Source organism: Drosophila mojavensis, unplaced genomic scaffold (genome assembly GCF_018153725.1).
Source record: "Drosophila mojavensis isolate 15081-1352.22 unplaced genomic scaffold, ASM1815372v1 contig_36, whole genome shotgun sequence".
NCBI lineage: Eukaryota > Metazoa > Arthropoda > Insecta > Diptera > Drosophilidae > Drosophila > Drosophila mojavensis.
Window position 1 is genome coordinate 19,505,882 of NW_025318858.1, and position 27,578 is coordinate 19,533,459.

The window sequence follows — 27,578 nt, forward strand, 5'->3', positions numbered from 1 at the left end:
CTCAGTTGATTTCTGATTCTCCAATTGAGATTCGAGTTTATTTTTATATACTTTTATTACTTTATGGACTAGTCTCTCAACCAGTTCGTTCAACTTTAGTTGCTGTTGTTGTTTGTTAGTTTTATCTATTTGTTGATTGGTCTGTGGCAACGCGACCAACTAACCCACTGAAAAAACTTACCCCACTAAGGTATTCAGTGCGTGTGTTCGTACATGTGTGTGTGTGTGCGTGTGGCTGACAGGTAAATGGCTTTTCTCTCACAAAATCGATAGGCTTTATTTGAGTTTGCTTTAGGTCTGTCTAAAATTGCTGAGCTGTGCGTTTTATTTATAGGTGACAGCCCCGTTTGACCTGTCACGGCGTTTGCTTGTTGTGCTTATCCTTCAATCCACTAGCTACAAATTCGATAAAAATACACACACGCACACGTACATGGATATTGGTATAAATATAGATACTCCTCCTATGCCCATCTTGTATTGTCCATAAATTTAGTTGGCTTAGTGAATTTTGGTATCAGTTTTATTGTTAAAGCCCTTAGATTGTTACTAAGAAAGTATATAAACATATTATGGTATTACAAAATATATATATTATAATATATTATAATAGTCCATCTTGATAAGATTTAGGTAACTAGATAATACTATTTTATTAAATATATTGGGAAACAAATTGTTAAATATATCATTATTAAATATATCCGGTTTTCAATTACTTTATATTATTTTCAGTTTTAATGATAATGATCAATAATATACCATAAATTTATATATTAGTTTCATTAGATTTTTTAATAAAATTTTACAGATTTTACAATCTTAATTCACCTTTCAATTATTATTATTATTTTTACTTTAATTTAATTTAATTTAATAGAGTATTGCATCTTCGTTACACCTCTGCGAAATGTTCTTTCCGGCTTGTTTTCGGGGTAGTTACCCGGCGCCGAACATGAAAGTCGTTGCCGTTTACACCTGCCCATAAACTGGATAATAATTCATTTGGCGTTGTGCAATGTGATTTCGAATCTGTGTGCGTAGATTATATTCGTTTGCCAACATTATTTATTAAATATTTTCGTTAACGTTATCGAATTCGGCTCTGGAGTTCATTTATGGCATTCATGCTATTATTCGCTCTAATCTTTTTTAATTAAATGTGCGGATTTGAGTAGTTTATTTTCCCACATTTATTGAATTTAATTATGTGTATTAAAGCGTTTTAAGTATTAATATTCTGTCAATGACCGTTCAACTACATTGCCCAACGTATTTGCTCAATCGACTACATCATGAGTTTGATGATATCAGTTATAAAATGGCGAAAAATTGAATATGCATTTATCCACATGGCAACTAAATGGCGTAAATGTTATCCATTAATATTACAGTGGATTTAGCTGAAGCTTTTAATGGTCTCAATTGATTTAAGTGTAATTTAAAAAAATATTGGGTGTAGCTGAACTAATTATTATGTTAATCTGTTGCATATTTATGTAATTAGTGATCCGAGTATGATTTACAATTTGTATGTGCAGTTATATAGCTATAGTTTCATCCATTATTACAGTGGGTCATTCGCATTTATCGGCTAACGAACAAACACTCTGTAGCTTTATCCAAGCTTTATTTATACAAGTATTCATATAAAACTCGATTACTCAGCTTGCTAAAAATAGCATGTTGCATATTATCCGTGATATTGTTATTTGCTTAACTAATTTGATTTTTAGCCTATAGAATTCCACGTGAATTTGAAGATTTACCATACCTTAGTAATACCTTTCATTCCATTTGCCCATATTTACATTCATCTACATTCCGAGCGCTATCCGTAATTATCCGTAACCCTATTGGATTGGATAAATGACTTGAATTTTATTCGAGTTTTATATTTCAATAGCTATGCAGCGATTTGCCATTTATCCACAATGATATAAGCATTTCGTATTTTTATTATTGCTTTCGTCTCATCGATCACATGATCGAATTACTTGGCCTTAAAGTCGCGCTATAAACTTTATGAAATTCGTGAATATATGCAGGCTTTGGATGTAAAATTAAAAGCCCACACGCTCATAAATCCTAATCAAATTTATTAAATCAAGTGCAACTCGGAGTGTGTGTGAGTGTGTGTGCATGCGACTCGAATGTGTTAATAACCACGCGACAGAACAACAACAAATAGTGACCATACGCCCACAATATACAGTAATAAGAAAGGCGAAAGTAAATATAACAACACACAAAAATAAAAATATGTGCACATATGTGTATATATACATATATATAGATCCATAGAGTGCGATATATGTATGTGTATATGTACATGCATATAGCATGCCGACATATGTGCGAGAGATATCATACAATCAATTGTCTGGCTCTGCCCGGCTCTGATGTGGGTAATTGTGCGGCATTAATTTGTGCAAGTAATTTCATTGAGGGGTCTCGACGATGCGACGGTAACTGCAAAAAATAAGCTTTATTTGAGTGCGAGATATACTATATATATATATATATACATAACATATACATTTATAAGTATATTTATATGTGTATCTACATAAATGTTCATATTTATAGGCGCTCGTATTATTTTTTGTCTGCTCAGTTAACGAATAAAAGTTAATAACTGTGCGACATACGTACATTTGTTGTAAATATTTTTACATTTCCCTTGATTCAATAACCTTGATTTTGGCGTATAACTATAGGCTATAAAGGTTATCGGGTCTTGTATACAATGTTCGCGGATAAGTTGTTAATTTATGACGCATATTATGATTAGACCAATTTGTGTAACCAACACAATATTCAACCGGATTGGTTCAATAACTATGAACATAGCTGTTAGTTTTGGCGTGAATAAGTCATATATACCAGTGCCAGAATATGTCATATATTATCCATCAATCCATTCGAACTTACCATTAGCCTTGTGAAGTATATTCCTTATATTTAAAATTTCACTTTTTTGCACTTTTATCCATGACTGATGGATCTTAGCAACAAATACCTTTCTAGAAATAAATGCTTAGTATTTTTGGTATGCTATTTTATTTGACAAAAACTCTCTGTTAATATTGCCGGATAAGAGTAAATGTCTGCAAAATGTTCTAAATGGCTTATGTTTAAACTAATTCGTATGCTTGATAATCATTCAAGCGTTCAAATCACGTTTTCTTATTCTTTTCATTATGCGTTGGTTTATTTTGTTGATATAAAAATATTTATTTCTTTGCTTCTATGACTACCTGAATCTCTGTTTTCTGCTTTGCTATTTGTCTGCTCCACACTTTACTTCTTTTCTCTCTACCTCTTCCTCATTCGCGTCCACTTTACATGGCTTAAAATATTTGCACGTGCAGCTCAAATTCTAAAAATTCCATACAAAATATTGTAGCTGAACTGCTGTCAATTATTTTCATTTGGCTTGCGCTAATTAAAGAAACCAGAGCTAATTAATTAGTGTGTTCTGGCTTAATAGTGAAGAGCGGGCGCCGAGGGAGGCATGGGTGAGTGAGTGACCAGAGGCCGCACGGATGGATAGACGCTGTGGACGTGACATTTATAGTGTCTGCATGTTGTTATCCGAAAGCGAAACGACAAACAAATTTAAAATCTCGAAGAGGCGTGCGAAAGATGAAAAGAAGACGCCCACGCAGAGCGCAGCAAAAGGGAATTGAAGAGTAATTGGAGGAGCAGATAGCCTAAGAGCCGTCGTGGAGGTCGACTACAAATTGAATTATGCGCGGTAGAGCAAACAGCGCTCCCAATGGAGCATATTGAAAACGCGTCAAATTTGCAAAGATAATAAACAGGCAGCCACTGAACAAGAGCTAAAGGGGCGGGGTTCAGCTAGGGGTAAGGCAGCTGGGCATAAAGTATGCATGTGAAAACAAAGCAAAGCCGAAGAATTTTCGCATTCCATTCTTTGGTTTGCGTTCTCAGCTTTGGTTGTGCTTCGATACGGAACTCAATTCAGCTTTTTGGCGTACGTAGTTGAGGGAGAGCAAAGCGAGGTAGAGCGTTGTGGTGGAGGCTCCTCTCTTTGTACGTAATTTAGTTTATTCAAATAATGTATAATATAATAAATGCCTATATGCAAAATACAATGGGTAAAAACAAGTAAACTGCGCGCCATTGTCGAACGACTCGAGAGTTGTAATGCCGTTTGCCTCGACAAACAGCGAGAAGCAGACAGTAAGAGACAGAAAGAATCATACCAAGTGAGAGAGAAACCGCGGGGCCCCTAGGCAATGGTTGCGGCTGTGCTTTTGTTGGGCCGGATGTTTTTGTGGCACTGAATCGAGCAGCTCTTCTGTGCAATGTGAATTGAACTTATCTGAATGAAGAGTGACAACGGCAAATGGGCGAATGTGTTTCGTTGATATCGTCTCATTGCGGAAAATGTCGCAACGGATAATGGATAATGGGCTTTGGTCCATGGGCTACAATGCGCTTTAAAGCTGCTGACAGCTACGCCCACTTGTCGTCAAATGCTTATCCGAGCGCATTAAAGCACATGGATAACTGGCGGATAACTATGATCAGGTCATGACATTTGATGTCGCCATCATTTAAGTCAATTGCAACGTGGCATGGCAACAGCTTAATAAATGTAAATTGAGGGTTACAATATGTGGGTTATAAATCATGTATCAGGAGGATACAACTAATAGTAAGCCGGATAAAGGTAGTTAGTAATGAATCAGTTATCAGCTAATAAGGAAGAGTGCAAACATGCAAAACAAGTTCGCGCTATACTTGTGCAATCCATGTTGTGCTATACGGATACAGTTTGCTTTGTTGTTACAGCTTATCATATATTTTATGGATACTGGATAAATTGTATGTGGAGAGATAGGTGAAATTATTATCCATTAAATATATTTTTTGCTAGATTCTATATATTGTTTGCTTCTGTTTCCGCTCTTTCTTGGGCCTTTCGAGCAATGATCTTTGAGCGGGCATTTGCATGCTTCTGAAATTAGCAGCTTTAACCTACGCACATAAGAGAACGTGATCGCACAATATAGAGCCGGTTACCAAATAGTACCTGGGTATTGTCAAGCTATAACTACAAAGACCAGCCTGAATGCGTAGAGTTTAAAGATAATTTTCTTTATTTCATTTATTTAATAAATGAATTCATATTTTTTTGTGTAGAACTTAACCTCAAACAGTATTGTATAATAGGCAACAAACAGAAATAACCAATCCATTGTTTACAAAATAGCAAAAAAAAAAAAAAAAAAAAAAAAGGTAAAGAAGTCGACTCGCTGACAAACCGGGCGATAAACTCGAACGAACGTATACTTGAAGGCACGTGATGTGGCAGCGAGTCTCAGTTTGCGGCAAGTCTCGAGCTCAGCTGCGGCTCTCGAATATCATTGAAGTTCGCTGGAATGCCAAACAACAAGTGTAGAACAATTGTCGGCCGGCTCGGACAGAACAACCGACTTATAACAGCTGAGTCACGTCTCTGCCAGTGTTGCCAATTTTGCTTTAGAGCCGCCAAAAAATAATAAATAAATAAAAAATAATAATAATGCATAGAAAACCTAAGATTGATTGTAATAAGAATGGCATGTAGTTCTTGGGAAAAATACACTGCGCGGGAAATACAGAGATAAATGTAAGCTGACAAGTTGTTTTGTATGAGCTGTGATATAAATTTGATATGGTAGAAGTTAGGGATAGGGATAGGAGATAGAGATCTAAAAAATAATTTGAGAAAGATCGAGACAAAAGAGATTATAAAATTTATAAATAATATATTATTTTAATGTTTTGATTAGCACGTTTAAAGATTTATAAACTGTTATTATCGCATCTAATAGATTTTTGTAGAATACCTGTCTAGATTATGATATATTAATAAATACATAATACAGTTACTGAAGTACATAAAAACTTTTGTAATCAGAGACTTAAAATAGGGTTTATAATGACTTCCTATAAGTACTGGAGAAAATCTTTGCACATATGGAATATACTTTTTAGCTAGTTTTAGCTGCAGGCGATGGCAGTCAACATCACAATTTTGGCGGAGTTTGTTGTTGTTTATTGAACACATTTTGGCAATACAGAGATTAACAATATATAAAAATGGTATAAGTACGAATAAAATAAAATCATGATGGCATCGAACCGGTTTCCCTACTCGAAATTTCACACTCAATCGAATGCAGATAAAATATATATTCCAATTGAATACTATATGATGCGAAAAGTTGATGATAAACGTATGGGCTGCTGTCATCCAAATACCATTGACATTGCTCACAGTTGAGTTGTTCTCTCTCTCTGTCTCTCTCTCTCTCTCTTTCACACTCAGTGTGTGTCCGATGACGCTGCCTGCTCCGTCTTTCAGCGAGTTCGCTGACGGACAGACGGCCGGGTGGGCCGAACGTATGAACCCGCCTCCATCGCATTGAGCGCTGCCATTGCCAAGATTTACAACCAATGTCAGCAACTGTGTCGGCTACTAAAAATACTAAAAATAGTCACCCGCTCAGCTGGCTTATGTGGCAGATAGCGACAGCGACTCGACTCGTGACAGAGCCTCTCCCAGTCAATGCTCCTAACAACATGTTATTTAATACGGCTTATCAATGCGGGCCAAAAAAAAAATTAAATAGAACAGTTAACTGTCGCTAGCTAAAGCGCAAACACTCTAACAGCTGTAGAAAGTTTAAATTATAAATATAAAATTGTAAATATACATATAAAATTAAATATATATAAACAATATTTAAAAAAAAAATTAAATATATTTATATAACATAATTAGTAATTATGACTTCATAAATTAGTTTAATAATATTGGTATGTTCCAGCTGTTCGTAATTTAATTTTTTTGGTCGAAACTAAAAAATTAAAAAATTACTCGATTCGATTTACCTTTACATCTTATCTAATTCATATGACATGCATACATTATCTATAAACAGGGATCTTCTATATACTGGAATACCCCCTGATAGTGTATACCAAAAAAAGAATATCACTATAGACTTGCAAGTGTCTAGAATTGGGCATTTTGTAGCTTATCAGTGAATAAATTTTGTTTTTGTTTTTTTGGGTACAAACCAATGCCATCGACTTTACCCACTGGCCCAGCTAATACACCAAATATGTATACAGTTGTATATGTAGTACTCTGTGCTACGACTACTCACATTGAACTATACTGCGGGTCTATCTTATCAATCTATATTCCCGTATTTTCTGCATAATTTTTGATGCCCCTGTCGCGCGTCTTAGTGTTGTATTTTATGACGCATGCCAAAACATAAAGTACTTGACTTTTGATATGCTTGAGTGTCTGCCAATTGTGCGGATGAGTTTTACACTTGTTAATTCTATTTCTCATCGATTTGTCACGCTTTATTTCCGGCTAAGTTGTGTATACATTATATATTATTGATTAAATGAGGAAAAACCTACAAAGCTGTGAGATTTTATAGTTTAGCATCAGAATATTTCGATATCAGCCAAAAGCATACGACCAGTCGGATGGGTATGATTTAATCTAGTGTTAATTGACTTATAGCAAGCTGTATTTTGTTCGACACTTGACACCTTCTAGTTAATCGACTCTATCTGTTTGCTGAAATCAACCGAATAAAGCTGTAAACGATATTTGTTCTCTGCCGGCCTTTATCCGTTTTACTTTTGATAATTGAATATGGCTTTATTTACGTAATTTTATTCATAGTAGTCATTTTTTGTTATCTTTGCAAATTAGATTATGCGGATAACAGTTGAGTTCATAAAATAATTTAGACCTTGGTCAAGCTAACCCATATAAAAATAATTAATTATTGTTTTTTTTTTTTTTTAATTTTTTTTTTTTATATATGAATTTATTTCGAATACCGGTTCTTGTTAGACTGTTTTTATTAGCGAGATAACTTTTTCTTATCCGCGTGACTGCAAACAATCGATAATTTGTTAGGGTGTTAGATATTTAAAAAAATTGTTTAGATATTTTATTATAATTTCCATCTATCTGTTCATTTTTTAGATGGTGCTGATTAGGCAATTTCATTCGCTTAAATTCCATGCAATTTATTCAACTATTTAAAATCGATTCCGCCTTTTATCTTATGCAAAACTATATTTCAAACGGTTCTTTTTGCTTATGGCTTAGATTATTATTTCTTTCAAACAAAATTATTACATCATCTCAATTCTATATAACGTCGAATCCCGCTAGTCTCCTTTCAATTCTCATATTAATTTTTAGCTTTTCCCATAAATTTGATTGCTCAATACAGAGAATAATAATATACATATACATATATATGTATATCTATATTTCATATATGTAGAGATCTTGGTCTGTAGCGCTTTTTGCGTTGTTCTGCAATAACATTTCAAATGTGCATTTTTATAGAACTTTTGTGTAAATTATAAGTTGTGCCCCGACACACGTACCAAATTAGATATATATCTCTACATATGTGCGATTATAGGCGTTTAAATATTTCTCTCTGTCTGCGTTTGCTGTTCCGTCTGTGTGTTGCAATGCCGCAGTGTAAACATTTTGCAACAGGCAGCCCTGTTGTTTGTCTGGCCTTGACGCTGGGGCCCATCGAGACTCCCTTCTGGCATTACACATGCCCACTAAGCCTTACATCATATCGTTGCTCTACTGTACTAAAGACTCTCCCGTGGTCTCTAGGCTAGACAGCCTGTAACAATGGCGTTCAATAAATGTTAGCTGACTGGCTGGCCGCTTGGCTGTTTAGCTGGCCATTTGACTGGCATATTCATGGCATATTGTGTGTTGTTGGCCATCATTTTTGTTTTTGGGGCCATTAGTTTTTCTTTAGCGTGGCGACATATGGGGCCTCTCCGATGGGGCGTCTATTAAAGTGGCGTAAGTGTGTGTAATTAGCTGCAATTTGAGTGCGACTGAGATGTCTCCATCGGCATTTCATTGACCATAGCCGAATGGCCTCAAATGGTGCACTTAACATATATATATATATATTTGTATATATGATTAGCAAGTGCAGAGAATTCCTGTAGCATGCAATTATAGCCAATTACGTTGGCGCTTTGCTATTAATAATTGTGTTATGAGCATATGGAGACCATTGCTGAAATCAATAAGAATACATTGATTATAAAGTAAACAATTTTAGCAATATAATAGAAATGAATATGATATTAAATTAATATTAATAAAATTTTGAAAATGTATAGATTTTGTGAAATATTTATTAGAAGTTATCGTTTTCTTTTTATGTGGAGATAAGTTTAATTGAACTTTGAGGCGAAATTTATATAAATAACTTTTTTGTCGCTAATATTATATCATTTTATCAATTTGTATTCTACTATACTATATATATATATTTTACAAATATTAAATCTCATAAGTTTTTCATATTTTGCACCTCTCTCGAAATTGTTTGGCAAATTGAAATAAATTAGCTACTTTAAAGTCTTTTAAGCAGACAGAAAACAGACAGAAATTTTTACACCTTGTTAACTATTTGACAACATCTCCAAACGTCTCGAGATGATTGTTTTACAGCACAGTTTAACTGAAAATTGAAAGCGTATAAGTTTTGAATTATTAACTCAGGTGTCAAGCACTTCAATTGTTCAAGTCTATGCATAGCAAAAGGCAGATAAGTTATCGCAAAAACTTAAGACAAACTAATTTTTAATATTGCTACTCAAATGAAAGCAAGCTCATATACTTTTTGTAACTAGCTTAAATGGCAAATGTGCCTAGGCACTCAAGTATAACGTTTTATATAATTTGATGTGGATATGCTTCAACTATTCTGCGAAAAAAAAAACGAGAAATATGAGAGAAAATTGTATACACATTTTAATCAACTCTATTAACTCTTGCATGTAACATGGCTATTTTTTCTCGTTCAACCAGCTGAAGGTTCAACATGCATCGTTAAATACTTTTGCGCAAAAATGCTGTGTCAACATGACGTATGCGTAACGATAATTGTTTGCTAGCTGCATACAACATGTTGGCCGCAAAATTTACAATCCAAAGAGAGTGCAATCCGGTGTATATTTGCGCTTGCCGGTTGCGATGATTCATGCGTAAGAATCAAGATACTATATATTACATATACATTCATATATATATACGCTCTGTTCTATAAACTGGCTGGCTCTGCATTTTTCTTTACTAGTATATTGTCGAACTTTTGCCAAGCCAAGCAAATGAAAAAAAATATCGGATAAAACGGAAAAAAAAACGAGAAAAAATTCGAGAAATTGTGCACTTACATAACATTTGTGTGCACCCAGAGCCAAAATATAAAAAAGTGAAGCGAGGCGGCTTCAATGCTGAATCGGTCGCTGCCTTTGTTTGGCTAACTGGCCGCTTCATTTCTCACATGCAACATTTTATGTGTGTGTTTGAGTTTGTGTGTGTGAGTATGTGGAAATATACCCAGTGTCTGAAAAGTAAATAAAATTGGGTATAATCTAGATAAACACTGCAAATGATAAAATACTTTTTAATTTTTTTTTAATTAGGCGTGTATATGAGAATTTGCTTTAGATGTTTCAGATGTTTTCAATTTTGTTAAATTATTTCATGTGACATTTGTTCAAAGTTTTCGTAAAAAAATATATTTTCAAATATTATAATAAATGTTTAGGTTTATTTTGTAAAATTCCTTGCATACGTGTTTTGCTTATTATTATAATTGAATTTAATTTAGTTACTTTAATAACGGATAATCAACTCTCACTTAAAATTTACATTATGCAGCCGCAGAGCTAGTTACAGGGTATCTATTATCGTCATGCCCATCGCATTCTTTCTCGAGTTTTCTTTTATTTCTCGCGATTGCCTTTGCCTCCGCTAGCCATGCCACGCTAGTTTTTCTCGTAACGCGCAGCATTAGTGTAAAATGTACACACAAAGAAACAAAGAAAGAAAATGAGAAAATAAAGCAAAGTGGAAGGCGAGATGAGGCCCGCAAATAACTGTGCCTGGGCCAATGCACGTGATTTTCTAGCCACATAGTGCTTGCAGTGCGCTTATCTGCCTCGTATGTAATTATTATGAAATACACAAAAAAACACAGAAAGAAACACAAACACAAACACAAAAGCTGAGCGAAAAAGAGAAATAAAAATGTTGCTGCTGCTGCAATTGCAATATTTTTTGTTGCTGCTGTTGTTGTTTTATGCCGCAGTTCATTGAACCGCAATGTTATTGTTGCAGCTGTTATTGTTGTTGTTGTTGTTGTGGCAAGTGCATTATACAGGTTTTCCTTTGTGCTGCCAAAAAAGAAAATGAAAAGAAAACCCACTGAAAGAAAAAAGGAGCAAAATAAAACTATTGCAAGCAAACATAAAAAACGCAAAACCTTGCGTGTTGGCATTTTCAGCGTCGCTGCGTCTGCCACAAAACTTGGCCAAGTTGACCAAGACGCTGCCTGGTTGCGGGTGCGACGAGGGTAGCTGCTGTTACAGGTAGCTTTCTGTAAATCAGGTCAAGCCTGCTGGCGCATTTTGGTCTGTGGCCTGGTTTCCTTTTAATTGATATCACTCGCTGGCTGATACAACAATATTTCGGTTGGCTGTCCTTGCTAGCAGTTTGAGAAGTTGACAAGTTGATTTCCTTGGCGCCGTCTAGTGCGTGTCCTCTGATTGCCCTTTGCCTCTCGCCAGCCCTCTCGCTCGCACGTGCACGCAGGCTGGCGTCTGTGTGCGTGTTTCATTCATTGATTTACCCAGCCTTAGCGAGCACTCTTTTGCTCTTCTCTCTCTCTCTCTCTCTTCGAACTCTACACAACTTGCTCTCTCTCCACTCTGCTTGTACTCTGCTAGTCTGCCACTCTCTCCCAGTCTCTGCTCGGTCGTGTCTCCACGCAATTTTGTTTGATGTGTATTTGTATTTGTATTTTCTCTGCTGCTGACGTAAAGTGTTCTTTCCAGCTGTTGCCAGCCCACCCACACTGAGCTCAGAGAGAGCCTCCATCTAGCTCAACATCCCTTCAATAGCGACACTCTCAATGTGCTTGTCGTTGGCCCACATTTGTGAAATTGTTGTTTTCACGTACTTTAAGGGCTTACTGTGGCACATGATGGCATAATTTTCATTTCTTTGCATACCCTTACGTAGGGTATATCGGATTTTGTTACGAAGATTGTGTATTTATGTAATGTTTTCTCTTATGCATTTTTTCTAGAGTATCTTATCTTCTTTGTATAAAAATTATCTTTATTATGATTCTGGTGCTGGTTCAATACATTTTTTCTTCTCTGCAAAAATAATGCAGAATTGACACAATTTTATTATTATGTTAGAGCTGCTGGAGAGGTGGTGCGGCCCTAATGGGCGGTCTATTAAGTCACTGCACTCTCGTAGGACAAGGGCTGCGAACAGTGGCAGCTGTCAGCTGGTTAGCCCAGTTAAGCAGCCGAACCGAGGCACTTTAAAGCGCTTTTCATTTTCCATTTGCCTCAAGGCGCACCCCAAACACTTACCTCATATCAAATGCAAATTTGGCACAAGTGTGTCTAAAACTCATAAAGTGTCGACGATTTTCTGTTCAGCTCATTTCAGTTCAGTTTAGTGACCTACTTGGCTAAGTTGTGCTAACTTGTGGGGAACTGTAATTAAGTAAACTATTGGAAAACTGCTGGGTGGGAAAAACCTTTTGCACCCAGTAAGAAAATAAAATATAATCGTATTGGAGTTAAGATAAGACTAAATTTAAGGCACTCGTTGTAGAAATACGTATTGATTTGTTATGTTTTTTGAATTTGAGAAACACTTATTATACATAGATTGTCAGTTGGAATATTTAAATGCTTTTAAAATTAAGAGTAAAATTATACATAACAAATAAAGCTTTTGTAAATCTCTTAAAACTAGTTGCGTTATAGAAAGTTATAAAAAAAAAAGCAGTTCGAAAGGTCAGGATTAGTACTTAGTTCTCCAGTTGCGTGCGTCTCTCAGATTTCGTTTTAGTTTCAGCTTCAGGTGTGTCCTGGTCATATAAAATGCGCTGCACTTTGACATTTTGACAAACAGCGGTGTCGCGCATCATCAGGCTAATAACATTCATAAATTTGTAATGCATGGGGTAAACAATGGAAAGTTTTGCAATTGTTCTCTGCTCGTCTGGCGCAATTCACTAAACTGACATAAAAATTGTCTGAGCCATTGAGAGGGGGGGATGAAGAGAGGGAGAGAGGAAAGAGGAGAGACGAGTTAAGTTTCCCGTTCAGAATGCGGCACGTTGCACGTTGCGTCACTCGTGTGGGTGGCAGCTTATGTGTGTCTCTATTTGTCCGTGTGCATGTGTGTGTGAGTTCTGTGTCTGTATACGTAATGTGGGTTAAGTGCTCGTCATTTGACTGCCGATTACATGAAATGAACGCTCGATTAGCACAAATGCTTACCACCTGTCCATAAGTTGAGGCTGCTCTTATTTTATTATTAGTATTTCTTTCTCACTCTCTATTTCTAGGTGTCTCTCTCTGAATTTTAGATAACGATCTAATTGAGTTGCCTATGTTGCTGCTACTGAAAATTTGAATACTCAACAGGCGCTGACATTTTGCCTCCGGCAGCCGCCAGTTTTAATCGCTGCAACTGTCTCGTTGAGGGCGATAGCATTTTGGAATCATATTCATAGTAGCAAAACCAATGCAGAACGTGTTTTTTAAAACATTTTGATAGAGCATATAGATAAAAAAAAATATAAATAAATAAAATAAAAAATATATTTATATAAAATATAGAAAGACGTTTAAAATAAAGAATACAAAAATAAAAATTTTAAAATAAGAAAAAAAAACTTAAATAGTTGTACATAGATTAAATTGTAGATTTTAGGCTTTAGAGAATTTATGCAAAAGAGTATACGCAATTTGCTAAAGCTATGATTTGTAAATTTTCTTTTAATGTAAAGTTTGTTTGTTTTTATAATTATTCAGTATATTCAGAAGTAGAGCTATATTCTAAATATGTATTCGATGGAGATGTTGTGTAGCTGTGGTGACCTACAATGTGACATGACAGAGCGTGTCAGAGCATTTTCATAAATGTTTTAATTAGCTGCGTATTTTTTTGCGTTTTGTTCTCGGTGCTCTTGAGGGAGGACTAATCAAATAATGTAAAAACATTTGTATATTTTGTAATGGGCTGTTTTTTTTCTTTTTTTTTATTACTATGTTGTTTCTGTTGGTCGTTGTCATTTGCGTGTGTGTTGTCCAATTGAATTCAATTGACTTGCGGCATTCGTTCAAAGTTGCTAAGCCTGCCTGAGCACTGATTTGACTTGATTTGATTTGCTTAAATTAGCTGCAACATTTGTTAGTTGATAAGGTTGATATTTGCCAATTGCAGTCGTCGAGTCAACAAATGTCTCACAAAGCAAAATAAACAAAATCGATATGTAAACATTTTTTGCTGTAATAAGTTTATACTCAAGTAGTTCTTGCTCTCTCTTTCTCCCTCTCTCTATCTTGCTCTCGCTCTCGCTCACTTATTGGTAATTGTTGTTTTGCCACAGTCACAAATTGAGCATTGAGGCACCTTGAAATGCGAAACTGGCATAATATTGACATACATATAAAAAATTTGCACATGGATTCAAATTAAATTATATACTTAAGCGCAAAATGCGTCCATTACCAACCAATGAGGCCTTACTGTACTGTAATTAAACATGAATGGCGATCTTCACTTGGGACTTTTTTTTTTTTGTGTTTCTTTATCAGTTTGATATTGAGGCTATGACCCTCTTGATAAGCTGGCCAAGCCATAAACAAATTTCTAATTGCCCCAAATAGTTCACAATAAATGATTACTGCAAAATTGTAATTCGAGCAAATATATATAATTAGCTTTATAAATTCTTTAAATAGTTTTTTGTTGTTGTTTATCTATATAATTAAATTATCTTGGAAAATGTGGGGCAATATTATTTCATAATCAGCTAAACATAATGGGGTTATTAATAAGTTTGGTTTTTAATAGATTTTTGGGGCAATTTCGATAACTATCGATATGGATTTCAATGATATTTTCGTAATGCATCCAAACATATTTTCCTAGTTTATCAATATTCAGATAGCGAACATTGTACATGGTAATTTACATTTGCACATTTAATAAATATCAATTGTTTATTGTTGTCACACACCCAGCTCCACCCCCACCCGCTGCACTACCCTTATCGATTGTTTTACGATAAATGTTTGTTCGATTGACAGCCAGCTGTCTCGCTCACATTCTGTGCGCCTAACACCTCGTGTCAAGTAAACGCGAACGCAACGATCTATCAGACACGTCTGTCTAGTTCAATTCGTCACTGCCACGCCCCTCGCCCCCTTTGCACTAAATGCTGTTGCTGACAGGCGAAATCATTAAAAGTGTCAAATGAAACTAAAAGAAGTATTTGTTGTTGCTCTCTCGTATTTTCATTTGCTGCTGTTGTTGTTGTTGGCTTTGTCGGTTTTGATACGTGCGCAGAATTTCAATTGAAATTTGCAATTCAGTTTTCGCATTTCGTTTTTGTTGTTACTCGCAGGCCGAGTGGGCGTGGCAAAAAGGGGGATGGGTGGGATGATAGGGGGTAGCCTGCCTACGCTTTGCTATTTAGCATGCGCTGCCATTTGCAGGCGATGAAATGAAAGCATTTAAAGAATTACGATAACAAAAGAAAATAACAGAAAACAACAATTTTTTAACTAAACTATATCGTATTTATTTTTTTTATTATTTAATTTTTTTTTCTGTTATTTATGCTTGGCTTGAGCTACCAATGCAGCGTGCCTTGCTGCTGCTGCCTAATAAGCATACACAGCGTGTGTGAGAAACGTTTGGAGTGTTTGGCACTTGCATAGAATTTGATTACTATCAAATTTCATTAATTATAATACAAATTAAATGGTGCATACGTACAGTCTTATTTAAATAGATATGCTAAATTAGTGCGCGAACTATGTGAAAATTACTCATTTTTTAATTAAATGCAGCGGGCAGTGTGCAAATATTTTATTTTAGCTTGAAGAAAATACGTATTTACGAATAAATATATCATATTTGAAAAATTATTTAAGTCCTATGCCTCTTATATATAGATCGTATTCAAACGAAACGTGCACAAACTTAATTATTGAATATAGTTAAAATATACTTAATTTCATAACAAAATAAACAGTGTTTTTGTTTTTTCTGCAACAATAATTAAGCTCACAAATTGTTGGCCCAGTTCAAATAAACAATTATTTCATATATATTCCTTGAACATTTTTTTTGCAATTTAAATTTGAGTATTTTTTGTGGGCAATCGAGATATATCTGTGCCGGTTTCCAGTTTGGCATATATTAATTAAATATCGACACGATACGATACAAAATTAAAACCGGCAATTTACCAAAAATCCGTTTATCTCGCTGACGACGGCGACATTTGGGAGCCTTTTAAGTACTTCCATGCTATATGTCCCGCGCAGTTCACTCCCATTTCTCTCTCCCCTCTCTCTCTCTCTCTCTCTCTCTCTCTCTCTGCTTGTGGCCAGTTGAGATTTTTATTGCTGTTGGCATTTAATGCCGTTTCATGTATTTTATGGCCAAGAGGCGCCTGACGCCTTGTCTACAATTGGAATTATTTTTCGTGGTTGCTGGCCCAAATGAATTGAAAATGTTCCAAGTTGTTTTTCATGCATGTCATTGAACCAGTCATTCCATATTCATCTTTGCGCCGCTCTACTCTACAAGGTCTTTACATATGTATAAATAAATATATAGCTTGACATAAATATATATGTATAAAATATATCTGAGTGATGGCTATTGATTGGATTACACAGATTTTGTTTATTTGCCGTAACTCGGAATGCCAAACATTAAAATTATAATAAACAAAATATATGCAGCCAACAGACAAGTGCCGGCATTTTGCTCAGCAGCCGGCATGGCTTTCAAGTTGGCCCAGAAGTAGAGAAACGCTGACTGAGTAAATTGCATGCCCTTAGAAATTTGAGCTTTATATGCCTCAAAGTTTTTCAATAAATCTGTAGGAAATAATTAAATATATGTTAACTATTTTTGCTTTAATTATTTTAAAATAACTTTTAAACTGCTTTTACTAGTCAGTTTAGTATTAAGTTTATTCCATACAAATTATTCAATTAACATCATATTGATAATCTCTTATCGTATCTTTTGCAGACTCTGTATTGCTGCTCTTTTACGTTTTGCTCCACTATGCTCATGCAGTATTCGTTTTAAATCGTTCATTATAATGAATTCGGCGCGACATCATCGTATTGGAGTATTTCTGTCTCCATAAATGCACATTGCTAAGCCGCAATAAGAACGACAACCCCATAAAAACCCAACAACAACAAAATCACAAACAATAGTTGATCTATCTAGTCACAAAAAAAGAAGGAATACTGAATAAATAAATCTTTGAAATCCTACTATTACACCTACACACTAAAACCCTCAACTATTTGCTAAGAGAACACGAGTAACGACAGCTCTCAAGTAACCAGAGACAGCTAAAGAGTCAAAGCTGGCTAAGAAAATGCCCTATCATCGTGCCGACACATCGGCCCAGGCCGATAAGCTGAGCGGCATTGTCGAGGAGAGTGATCTGTATGAGGGATTTGCTCCGCATGTGGAAACATCTGAAATCAAAACACTCGATTTCTATAATCTACCAAAGCAAACTGGTGAGTTTATGAAATGGTTATTAATATTATTTAGAGAGAAGTTACGTTTATATAGTGGAAAAACTATTAAAATAAATGTATGTAAGATATATAACTTAGTCAGGATGAAGAAACATTCTTTTCTATTCTTAATTTGATAGCAGATTTATATAAATATTTTATATGTTCCTATTTTTTATTTGAGCTAAATAGAATAAATATAATTTTACCAATAATAATATTATCAACTAACTCTCAGTCTTATGCTTCTATTTACAATCTCTCTTTAAATGGTATAATCACATTTTGCTCTTGTGCTAACAAAACATATTCCCAATCGAATTGAGACTTGTGCAAATTAGAAGCATTGGGATTCGGCTACATTTTCCGGCCATCAATTTGAGCCTTTTCGAAATAAACAATTGCATTTGACTGCTCTTGAATAAATAAACAACAACAATAATGATTTATGTACATTATAAAACTGAATGAGCAGGTGCAAAAGCACTGAAAATATATGCGTGCTCGCCTTTTAATGAGCTCCTTTTGCAATAAATATAAAAATTAAAACAAGCAAAGGTCTAACGTGAACAACTACCACGCACCCACGCTAAGCATATAAGCATAATCAGAAATATATATATTTTTTCTTATATATGTATATACATATATGTATTTTTTGTAAGTATATGGAAGTCGAGGCACACGTGTTTTTCCTGAAAAGCGAATTTTGAGTAAAATATTAATTTATGCATTTCATGAAAGATTATTTGTTTGCGCTATGCCGCGTACCAAAATACATTAATCAATAAACACAAACACTAACAGAAATACAAAAACAAAAAATTTGAAAATAAACGAAATTCGTGCAAGCCAAAATAAAATGAATTAAATATAGGCATTTGCAATAATTACGGGCTAATATGGCGGGTCCCAATTTAAACAAAAAATTTGGAATTTGGGGTAATACTAACTGCACGATACGCGTTTACAGTTCAATAACAAAATTTCTGTTAACGCATTTTAGAATATATTACATTTATAATGTGCTTATATCTCCAAAGTTTGTTTTCCTCAATAAAAGAATATTTTATGGAATTTACTGATTTGCCATGTAACGATGTGATATATCTGTTTATTCGATTTATCGGTAACTTGCCATTCAATAGATCCATAGCCGTTTTACAATAGCAATATACCCTAATAAACTTTATGAACGAGCATCGGAATAATTTGCCACTAAAAACTGAACAAACCGGCCAATTGGCCGAACTGTTCGAGTGGACTTCATGTACGCAACATTGTACTCTACACTCGATTTGGCTTATTTTTTTAAATATATGTTTTTTTTTTTTTTTTTTTTTTCATTTTTTTCTTCTATCAAGCTGTTTTAATAATGTTATTTTTGTACACGCAAGCTGAAAATTATATCTACGTGTTGAGAAAAACAACCCGAAGGCTTCGTTATTAATTATGTTAACAACTCGCTTTAAAAAAAAAAAAAAAAAACTGAGAATAAATATTTAATTATTTAACTCGATTAGCAGCTGAGAACAAGTCACAAATTTGTAAAGTTTTAAAGATTTTAAAAAATCATAAGGTTGTCAAAATTTGGACAAAATTTGTTTGCAAAATTATAAAAAATAAAATTGGAATATCAATGTTGAAATTTGAAAATTTCTTTAGTATTTCCTCTGTATTAAAGTAATATTTTATTCTCTTTTAATGATGTTTTTGTAATTCGTATATTTGAAATTCTTATAGAAAACATTTCTCATATATATACTTTATGTATTTATATTTTGGAAACAGCAAATACTACATATTTATTGTAAACCAATTAAATCTGCAAATTATGTCTTTTACATAACTTGTCCCTTCTCTTTGCCAGTTTTGTTAGGCATTACGAAATATTGAAAAGTTTTTAAAAATTGTTTTCGCTACACTCAACTGAGTTTCCCTGTTGTTGTTTATTCAATATGATTTTATTTTCGACAGTCCGTGAAATGTGTGCACGCGTGTGTATTTGTGTTTATTGTTTATATATTGCAAATTAAAAATTGCAAATTACAAACAAAAAACTTTTAACTGAAGCTTGAATTTTTTGCGCATTTTTATTCCTTTTAGTTTTTGCATTTGCTCCAACTCTTTAAAAGTCGTCTATGTAATTAATATAAATAAATATATAATTGCTTATCACTAAATAAAAGAAATATGCTGATAGTAAGGGTTATACAATCCATTGACCTACATTTAAAAATGACAACATTTGCTTCAAATTGATATTTTTTCAAGTGTATGTGGAAAGCTAACTAAAAGAAAATTCAATTTGCGTTTATAAAAATTTGATTAAACGGTAAATGGAAAAAATCGATTCTATTTTTATGACACATCAAAAGCAATTAAATTTTACATTTGCACTACATTTGCAATGCAAAACGATAAAATGCTTTGAGAAAGTGATTATGAGTTGATAGAATATCCTCTATTGAGAAAAGAGCGAGTGAGCTACAAAGTCTAAACATGTATCAAGCTCAAACGTATTTTCTTTGCAATATAAACCAAAATAAATATCTAAAATTATATGATCTGAAGCCCATATCTGAATATATAAATATTTTATTATTCTCATTAGGAAATTTACTACTCATGAAAAGAATTGTGTTGTCTCTAACTACAGGGTATTTCCCAACTATTCTCCGTCTCTGAATTTCCGCTTTATTTATTGTTTTTATAGAATCTTCCGCTTGGTAATATTTTGTCAAAATGCCAAAATGCATTAATGCCAATTGCGATTGGAATTGCAATCGAGCCAATCGGCAAATCAACCCATCCAATCCATTAGTGGAAGCAACTCTTATCCGCTGACGATATTGGCCTTGATTTTGATTTTCAATTTAAATATTTCTTAGTTTCTGATGTTGTTGTGGATAGATAATCTAAACAGGCTGTGCGAACTGGGCATACAAGTATTATTGCTGAGGCATTTCAGCGGGAAAAACCATTTTGCAATATCTTTGCTATATATAATAATGTGCATCTACAGTATCTACACATATGTGTTTATATATGTATAAGTATATATGTTTGACATAATGCTAAAGAATGTAGATATTGTTATTGTCGCTTGCAAAACAAAAAAGAGATTCACGTTTTTATGGCAGCTGGCGTGGAGCCAATTAATTAGTTTAAAAATAAATGCAATTTTTCTTCCATTTTCCCGCTTTGAAATATTTGTTTTTTTTTCACTTTTTATTTTGCGTCGTGATAAAAATTAAATTTTAGATTTAACAGCTAAACATGTGATGTTATTTACCTTACTCGGCTAAAAAGTATAAACTAAATAAAAACATTTATTCAAGATTTTTTATTTTTGTTAGATATGATACATTTTCGATGAATGAATTACACATTTTTATACCCTGAACCCATTTTCAATGGGAAATCAGGGTATAATGGTTTTCTTGAAATGTATGTAACAGGCAATGAGGCGTGGCAGAAAGTACAAAGTATATATATTCTTGATCAGGGCGGCGAGCTGAGCTGATTTAGCCCTGTCGTCGGTCTGTCCGTCCGTCCGTCTGTCAGTATGTTTAAACGCGTCGATTTCAGAAGATTCAAGAGCTAGACACCCCGAGTTTTTTGTAAAATGTCCGTGTATACCACGCGGATATCGAGTTTTGCTTTAAAAATCGATAACTACTCCCGATATTTTTGATCGATAAAAACCTTATCGAAAATCAGTTATAAAATGATATCTCCTACAACTTTAAAGCCAAATTTTTAATATGGATTTATGTGCAATTTTTACAATTTCGGTTTTTGTTAAAATTATTGAGCTGCGCGTATGATTAATATAATTTATATGTCCTGCTATCTCATTTTGGCACTCGTCAAGTCACGCATGACTTTCACATTATTTTATATATATATAATTGCATATAGATTATATACATCATTTTATATTATATGAATTTGGAGATTCCCATGAACTTATCAATAAGGTACGACTGTTGCTCGAAGGTTTGGTATTTTCTTTGAAGTAATTAGTTTCTATCTCAAGTAATTACATTTTTATGTATTCTTTATGGAAATTTATCCTCCACAATACTTTTTCAATCTAAAATGTTCCACTTCATCCAACCTTACCTCAAACTCTAAAAAAAAAAAAATAAAATAAAATAAATAAATAAATAAACAAATAAAAAAATTAATATGTAAAAATGTTTTGATATTGTTTTATGTTTTAAATGCATACCTAAGCCGATTATTTCATTCAATTATCAACATTTTAATATTTCTAAATTTGAAACATATTTTCATAATTATAGTATCACTAATTTTTTCTACAGACGAAAATATTGTAAAGACCATGTCACAGGCCGCGTGCCAGCTCTTCGACAACATATACACATATAGAAATGTATATGTGCATATATAAGGTGTAGAACATCAAGTTTATGGGCTTAAGATTTAATATTTATTTGTTTTTGCAAAAAGAAAATTTGTGCTTACGCAAAACAGAGCGCAATTTTTTCTAGCCATCGTGACGTGAGACAACGAGAGATATTTTGCTTTTCAAATTATGTATGGTATACACCATAGTATATATATATTATATGTAGAGATGTTATATATCTATATATTTATTTTCAATTCAAAACAGAAAATATCATAAAACTCAAGAGGTTTTTTTGTTGGTTTGCTATGCTCGACCGTTTTCAAATTTGATAAAAAGAATTTCAAATTTATATTTTTAATTTTTAAAATTTTTGCAAATTGAAAATTTTCCGCCCGATCAGGCCATCATATATGTATACATACATGTATCTTTTTAGCTACTATATATTATGCCTAGATATATCATAAGTGCCACCACACGCGCTGCCTCATCAATAAATCTGCTTGCTGTGATGTGATGAGCAATGCCAGCGGAGAGTGAGGCGTAAAATTTAATCCATTCGCCTCCCTCGTCATCTGGATGCCCCTTTCTGACAGAAGAGAGCTGCCTACGTCAGTGGAGCACGTGCCCTCATCTAAAAATATGCGAAAAGTGTGCGAATCCATTGAGGAATCCGTTCTGTGGATTCTTCTGTAACTGGCCAAAACCAGTTTTTGAAGAATTTCTTGTGTTTTATGTATGGTTTAAATGCGTTTTTATGTGGTTCGCTTTGATATTGCTTTATGCGTCTTCTTTGGTCAAACGATTAAAAGTTTTAAAATATTATACCAAAAGCAGCCGTATTCGACTATATGTGCATTTTTCACATATTTAATACGGTATTCCATATAATAGAATAGCTTTCAATATTTGTATTTATTTTTGTCTTAAAATCAACATTTGACCGTTTTGACCGCTGCTAAAAGAACAGAGAAAACAGAGCGAGGGATACAACCAAAGATATATATATATATATATATATATATATATATATATATATATATATGTATATATATATATGTATATATATATAGAAAGAAAGAGAGAGAGAGAGAGTGTGCGGTAGCTGGGGTATACAATATTGAAAATTCTTTCAGAATCCACTTAAGCCATTTGTATATCATTTCAACCGATTAAAGATTAAAAGTAGTATATTGTTTCTTTGGATTTATAAATCTTGCTATACGTATAAATTAAATATTTTTTCCTTGTTTATTTGTGTTGTCTTTGGTTTGTGCCTCGTGATTAGATTAGTCCAATTAAAATGATTAAGCCAATTTTTATGTGCTTTGTTATTTTTGATCGCAACATTTTTGTTTTTGTTGTCTTTTTACTTTTCAATTTTTGGCAAGTTCAGAGATCAAATCCGTTAAAGTGACACGACACGCCCATTTATTATATATATGACTGTCTGCCCTGCGGCCCACACATGCTTCACGCGCTGTTTTTTGCTTTGATCCTCATTCACATAAAACAATCAACGCCTACATTGGGCAAAGGGAGGGGCAAGATGGTGAAGGGAGTGGGAGAGGCGGTTGGTTTATTAATAATGACTGACGGGCAGCACTCTGCTGCTGTGTAAATGTGTGTATGTATGCGTGTGTGTCACGACAGTCTGCGTGTGAGACAGTTTCACAAGTTCTCGCCGAGCTCTGAGTGTTCCGTTCCAAAATACTTTGACTTCATTGTGTATACTTATATGAGTAGAGTAGAGCAGTCACCTGCGATCGATAGCTGTTACAATATAAAGTTAATTTGTGCCCTAATAATTTGGTAAAGTAAAAGCCTTATATTGATTGTTGTTTGAAATCTGTAAACTGATTTCACCATGTTTATATAATAAATATAAATTTTACAGATTGAATTTTTTTTTTTAATATTTAGTCCAAAGTAGCTTCTAATTAACAGAGTAACTACTTCACCAAATGAAACTTGAGATTTTTTAGGAAATGCCGAAGTATATGTAATATATAAATAAATATATAATAAATAATTCTTATATATAATAAATTATTATTAATATGAAAATATTTATATTTCAAAATAAAACTCAATTAAAAAGCAAGCACTTCTTAAATGCAAAAATAACAAGTTCCAAGCATTATTTTTTAAATTAATGCAAAACTTTAAAATAAAAAAGAAAAAAAAAACTCATTTGAAGATCAAAGCATTCAGCAGGTGGTTTTCCGTAATATTTAGTATTATATAGTGCTGCTTAGTCTCCAAACATCGTCTTGTGCAATATGCCTAATGAGAAATCCAGTGCAAACAGTACGCATATTTATGTAGCCTTTCACCACACACTGAAAATCAAATCGAAAATCAAAATCAAATACACGTCTAATTGAAAGCCATAAATATTTGTAGTGTTTGACTGGTGGGACCAACAGCTGTTGAAATTTGCCAGCTGCCTGCCGGCACTGATTGATGGGCAACGAGTAGCAAACGGCAACAGGCGATGCCCAATTCCCAGTTCCCAGATCCCAATTCCCAATACTATAATTCCATTTTCCATTTCCATTTCGTGTGCTGCCATAATCCATCAAATGCAATCGATAAATGTTTCTCATTAACATTTACTCAACCCGTGCAAGGAAAATGTTCAGCAATTTAATTTGTTCACCTCTTGTTTTGTTCATTTTTGGCTTTACTGTCAACAGTAGCGACTAATTACACGTTTGTTTAAATACAAATGAACACTCATAGATGTGTGCCAGTGTGTGTGAGTAAGCGTGTGTGTGTGTTTGTGGTTCTGCGCTGAGGTCAAGCACTAAGTGCCGTCACACGTACTCAACGTAAAGCTCTCTCATCTGTTTCGTGTTTACGTGCTCTTTGATTTTCAAACGCTCGACCAAATGAGCAGTTGCAACACCAACAACAAAAACAACAAAAGAAAAAAAAAATCAACATTAACAACAACAGCAACGCAGTTTTAATTTTAGTTACAGACGCTGCCAGCCGGTAAATTATTTGCGCTCAAGCCTTCTGCCTCTGCCGCTGGCACTCTCTTCATATATGGGCGCTCTCCTATGCACTAGATAACATTGTTTGTGCTCTGGCCAGATAAGCAGAAGCCATGATAATGGGCGAGGCAGCGCGCACAATTAGACGCAAACAGCAGCCGTCGATGTTTTCATACATACAGAGAATCTTGTTTTATCAGCTCCATAGAGATTAGTTTTACATTTATGTTTTTGTGCCTTGTGCGTATATTAAATTAAGGCTTTGGCTGTAACAGCATAAAATTGCTTTTCCATTAACAGTAGTTTAACATTTCTGATTGGAACTTGTTTGACTTGTCAAAGTATGCAACGATTTTTGAGTTTGCACGCAGATTGACTTTAGTCTGCTGCCTGAAAGTATGCTCTATATATTTCATAATGAGCTTGTCTAGTATGAGGAAAGGCTGTGTGGTAAATATGATTATTATTTAATATATTTTTATAATTTAATATATTTTGCGTTGAGGCAACATTTCTTATGCTGTTTATTCATGGCATTTTACAATGACCATATTCGCTTTTCATACCACAGTCCCATGGAAACAAATATTTGTTTACTTTTTACTTTTCAGTCATACTGACTCACATAGATAACCATTTTCTCAGAATTGTTAGATCTATTAAAAAGCTTTGCTTTTATTTTTCTCTTCCGATGCCATATTTCACATTGTAAAATATATTTTGAGTTTTTCTTGAGCATACTTTTGAATATTTGATTAGTCTGTTTACAATTCCATCATAAACGTTGTTAATTATTTGTCAACTGTCGCCTGAATATGTTTTCATAGTCGCATGCGACAGCTTTGATTCACACCTCAGTGCGTTCTGCTTATTAAACGGAAAAACAACTAGATGTGACTAACCTAAAGATACCCTAAAAAAGTGAAGGAGAGAAAAAGGTCATAGTCGTAAATATTCAAAAATATATTTAATGCTATTATATAAGGTTTAGGCTTAGAGATTCCTATATAATATACCCTGCAGCCCATATACCATTATTTATTGGGTATTCTTATAACGCGTCTGTTGTTATAATTTCAAAGCAGTCAAATTGTTGGGATCACATGAAACGTCAATAGAATTACTTAACCATGGCTAAAGTACAATTGACTCATTTCCATATCAATTAAATTGCAGCAACTGCGAATGCGCTTATAAATTGCAATGCCAATATTTTGCGCAGCGATCGCATTTATGGCCCAATGAACTGTTGTCTGCTGCATAGGAAAACGAAGCCGAGGAGGAACAATTCAATTTGCTAATCAATAAGAATCAACAATAAGTTGCTCTGGCATTTATTGTAACAGCATTATTCGCATTATTGACATTATTCGCACGCTCTGAGGTGTCGCGCCCCTCTTAAAACAATGTCTGAACAGTTGAACGAACTGTAATCAAAGAGAGACCGAAAGAGCAAGAAATAGAGAGAGAGAGAGGGAGATATTCGCTGCAACTATTATACTTTAAACTTTAATTGGAACTAGCAAAGCTTTTTTTTCTAATTTGAAGAGTTAGCTCGTATGCCTCTTAATACCCTGGAATATGTATATGTTTAGGGTATCGCCGATTTGTGCTGCCTTTTGGCAGCTATAATTAATATGCATAATATAAAGTATATTATAGTTGGATATTTTATTTAGTTACACATGTATGCAGGGTATATTTATTAGTTAGTACGGGGTATATTTTAGTCATACATTGTCACCTAGAACCCTCTGGCTCATTCTAATGAAAAGCTTTGACCATGAGCTTTTTGTGACCGCCCCAATGTTATGATAAACAATTAGCTGCGCTCTGTGGCCATCCGAAGTGCACCTGTCGGCATGCTCTCTTCTATTCACTCTCTCTCACATTGTCTCTTTTCAACTCTTGCTTGGGCTGATGCTGTTGAGCGGCAAACGGCGATCGGTAAACGCTCTGTGCTCAGTTTCAGTTCAACCCTCGGGCGTTGCGGTTTGCTTACGTTTGTTGAGCGCGCGCGCCTTTTGCCCAAAAGTTGTCAACTGTCAACAACAATAACAATAATAACAACAACAACAACAACAACATCGAAACATTTAACGAAACGAGTCGCGTGTCTATCGATTGCCGTTGAAAATTTGCTTTATGTTTGTATTGCTATACGCACTGAGCGCTTATCTGTGTGTGTGTTATGTAAATAGATGCATTTATGCGTGCGAGAGTGAATGTGTGTGTGTGTGCGTGTGAGTCTTTGTGTGCGTATGCGTACGTGCGTTTGTGTGCAGCCTCCAAAAACTGCAAAACGCAATGCACATTAGCCCGAAATCGGCTTTAAGATTGACAACTTGTTAATTATCGCACCTCGACATAAGTTTTATATATTTAATGTTTAATTTTCATATACTATATACGAGTCTTGTGCGTTGCATGCATCAAGCTTTCAATTCGTAGTCAGTTGGTCAAGCAATCAATCAAGCTGAATT

The 27,578-nt window shown here is 34.2% G+C and overlaps 1 protein-coding gene across 5 annotated transcripts in view; it reads left to right on the forward strand.

Annotated features, from left to right (window-relative positions):
- The window catches only part of LOC6577345 (GTPase-activating protein skywalker), a 56,425-nt gene that overhangs the window by 2,901 nt on the left and 25,946 nt on the right, over positions 1–27,578 (forward strand). For all 5 annotated transcript variants that reach the window (XM_015165626.3, XM_032729171.2, XM_032729172.2 and 2 more), the window contains exon 2: positions 17,204–17,712. In XM_015165626.3, the coding sequence (XP_015021112.1) occupies positions 17,565–17,712 (148 nt within the window). In that variant the 5' untranslated portion in view covers positions 17,204–17,564. The remainder of the gene's footprint in view (positions 1–17,203; positions 17,713–27,578) is intronic.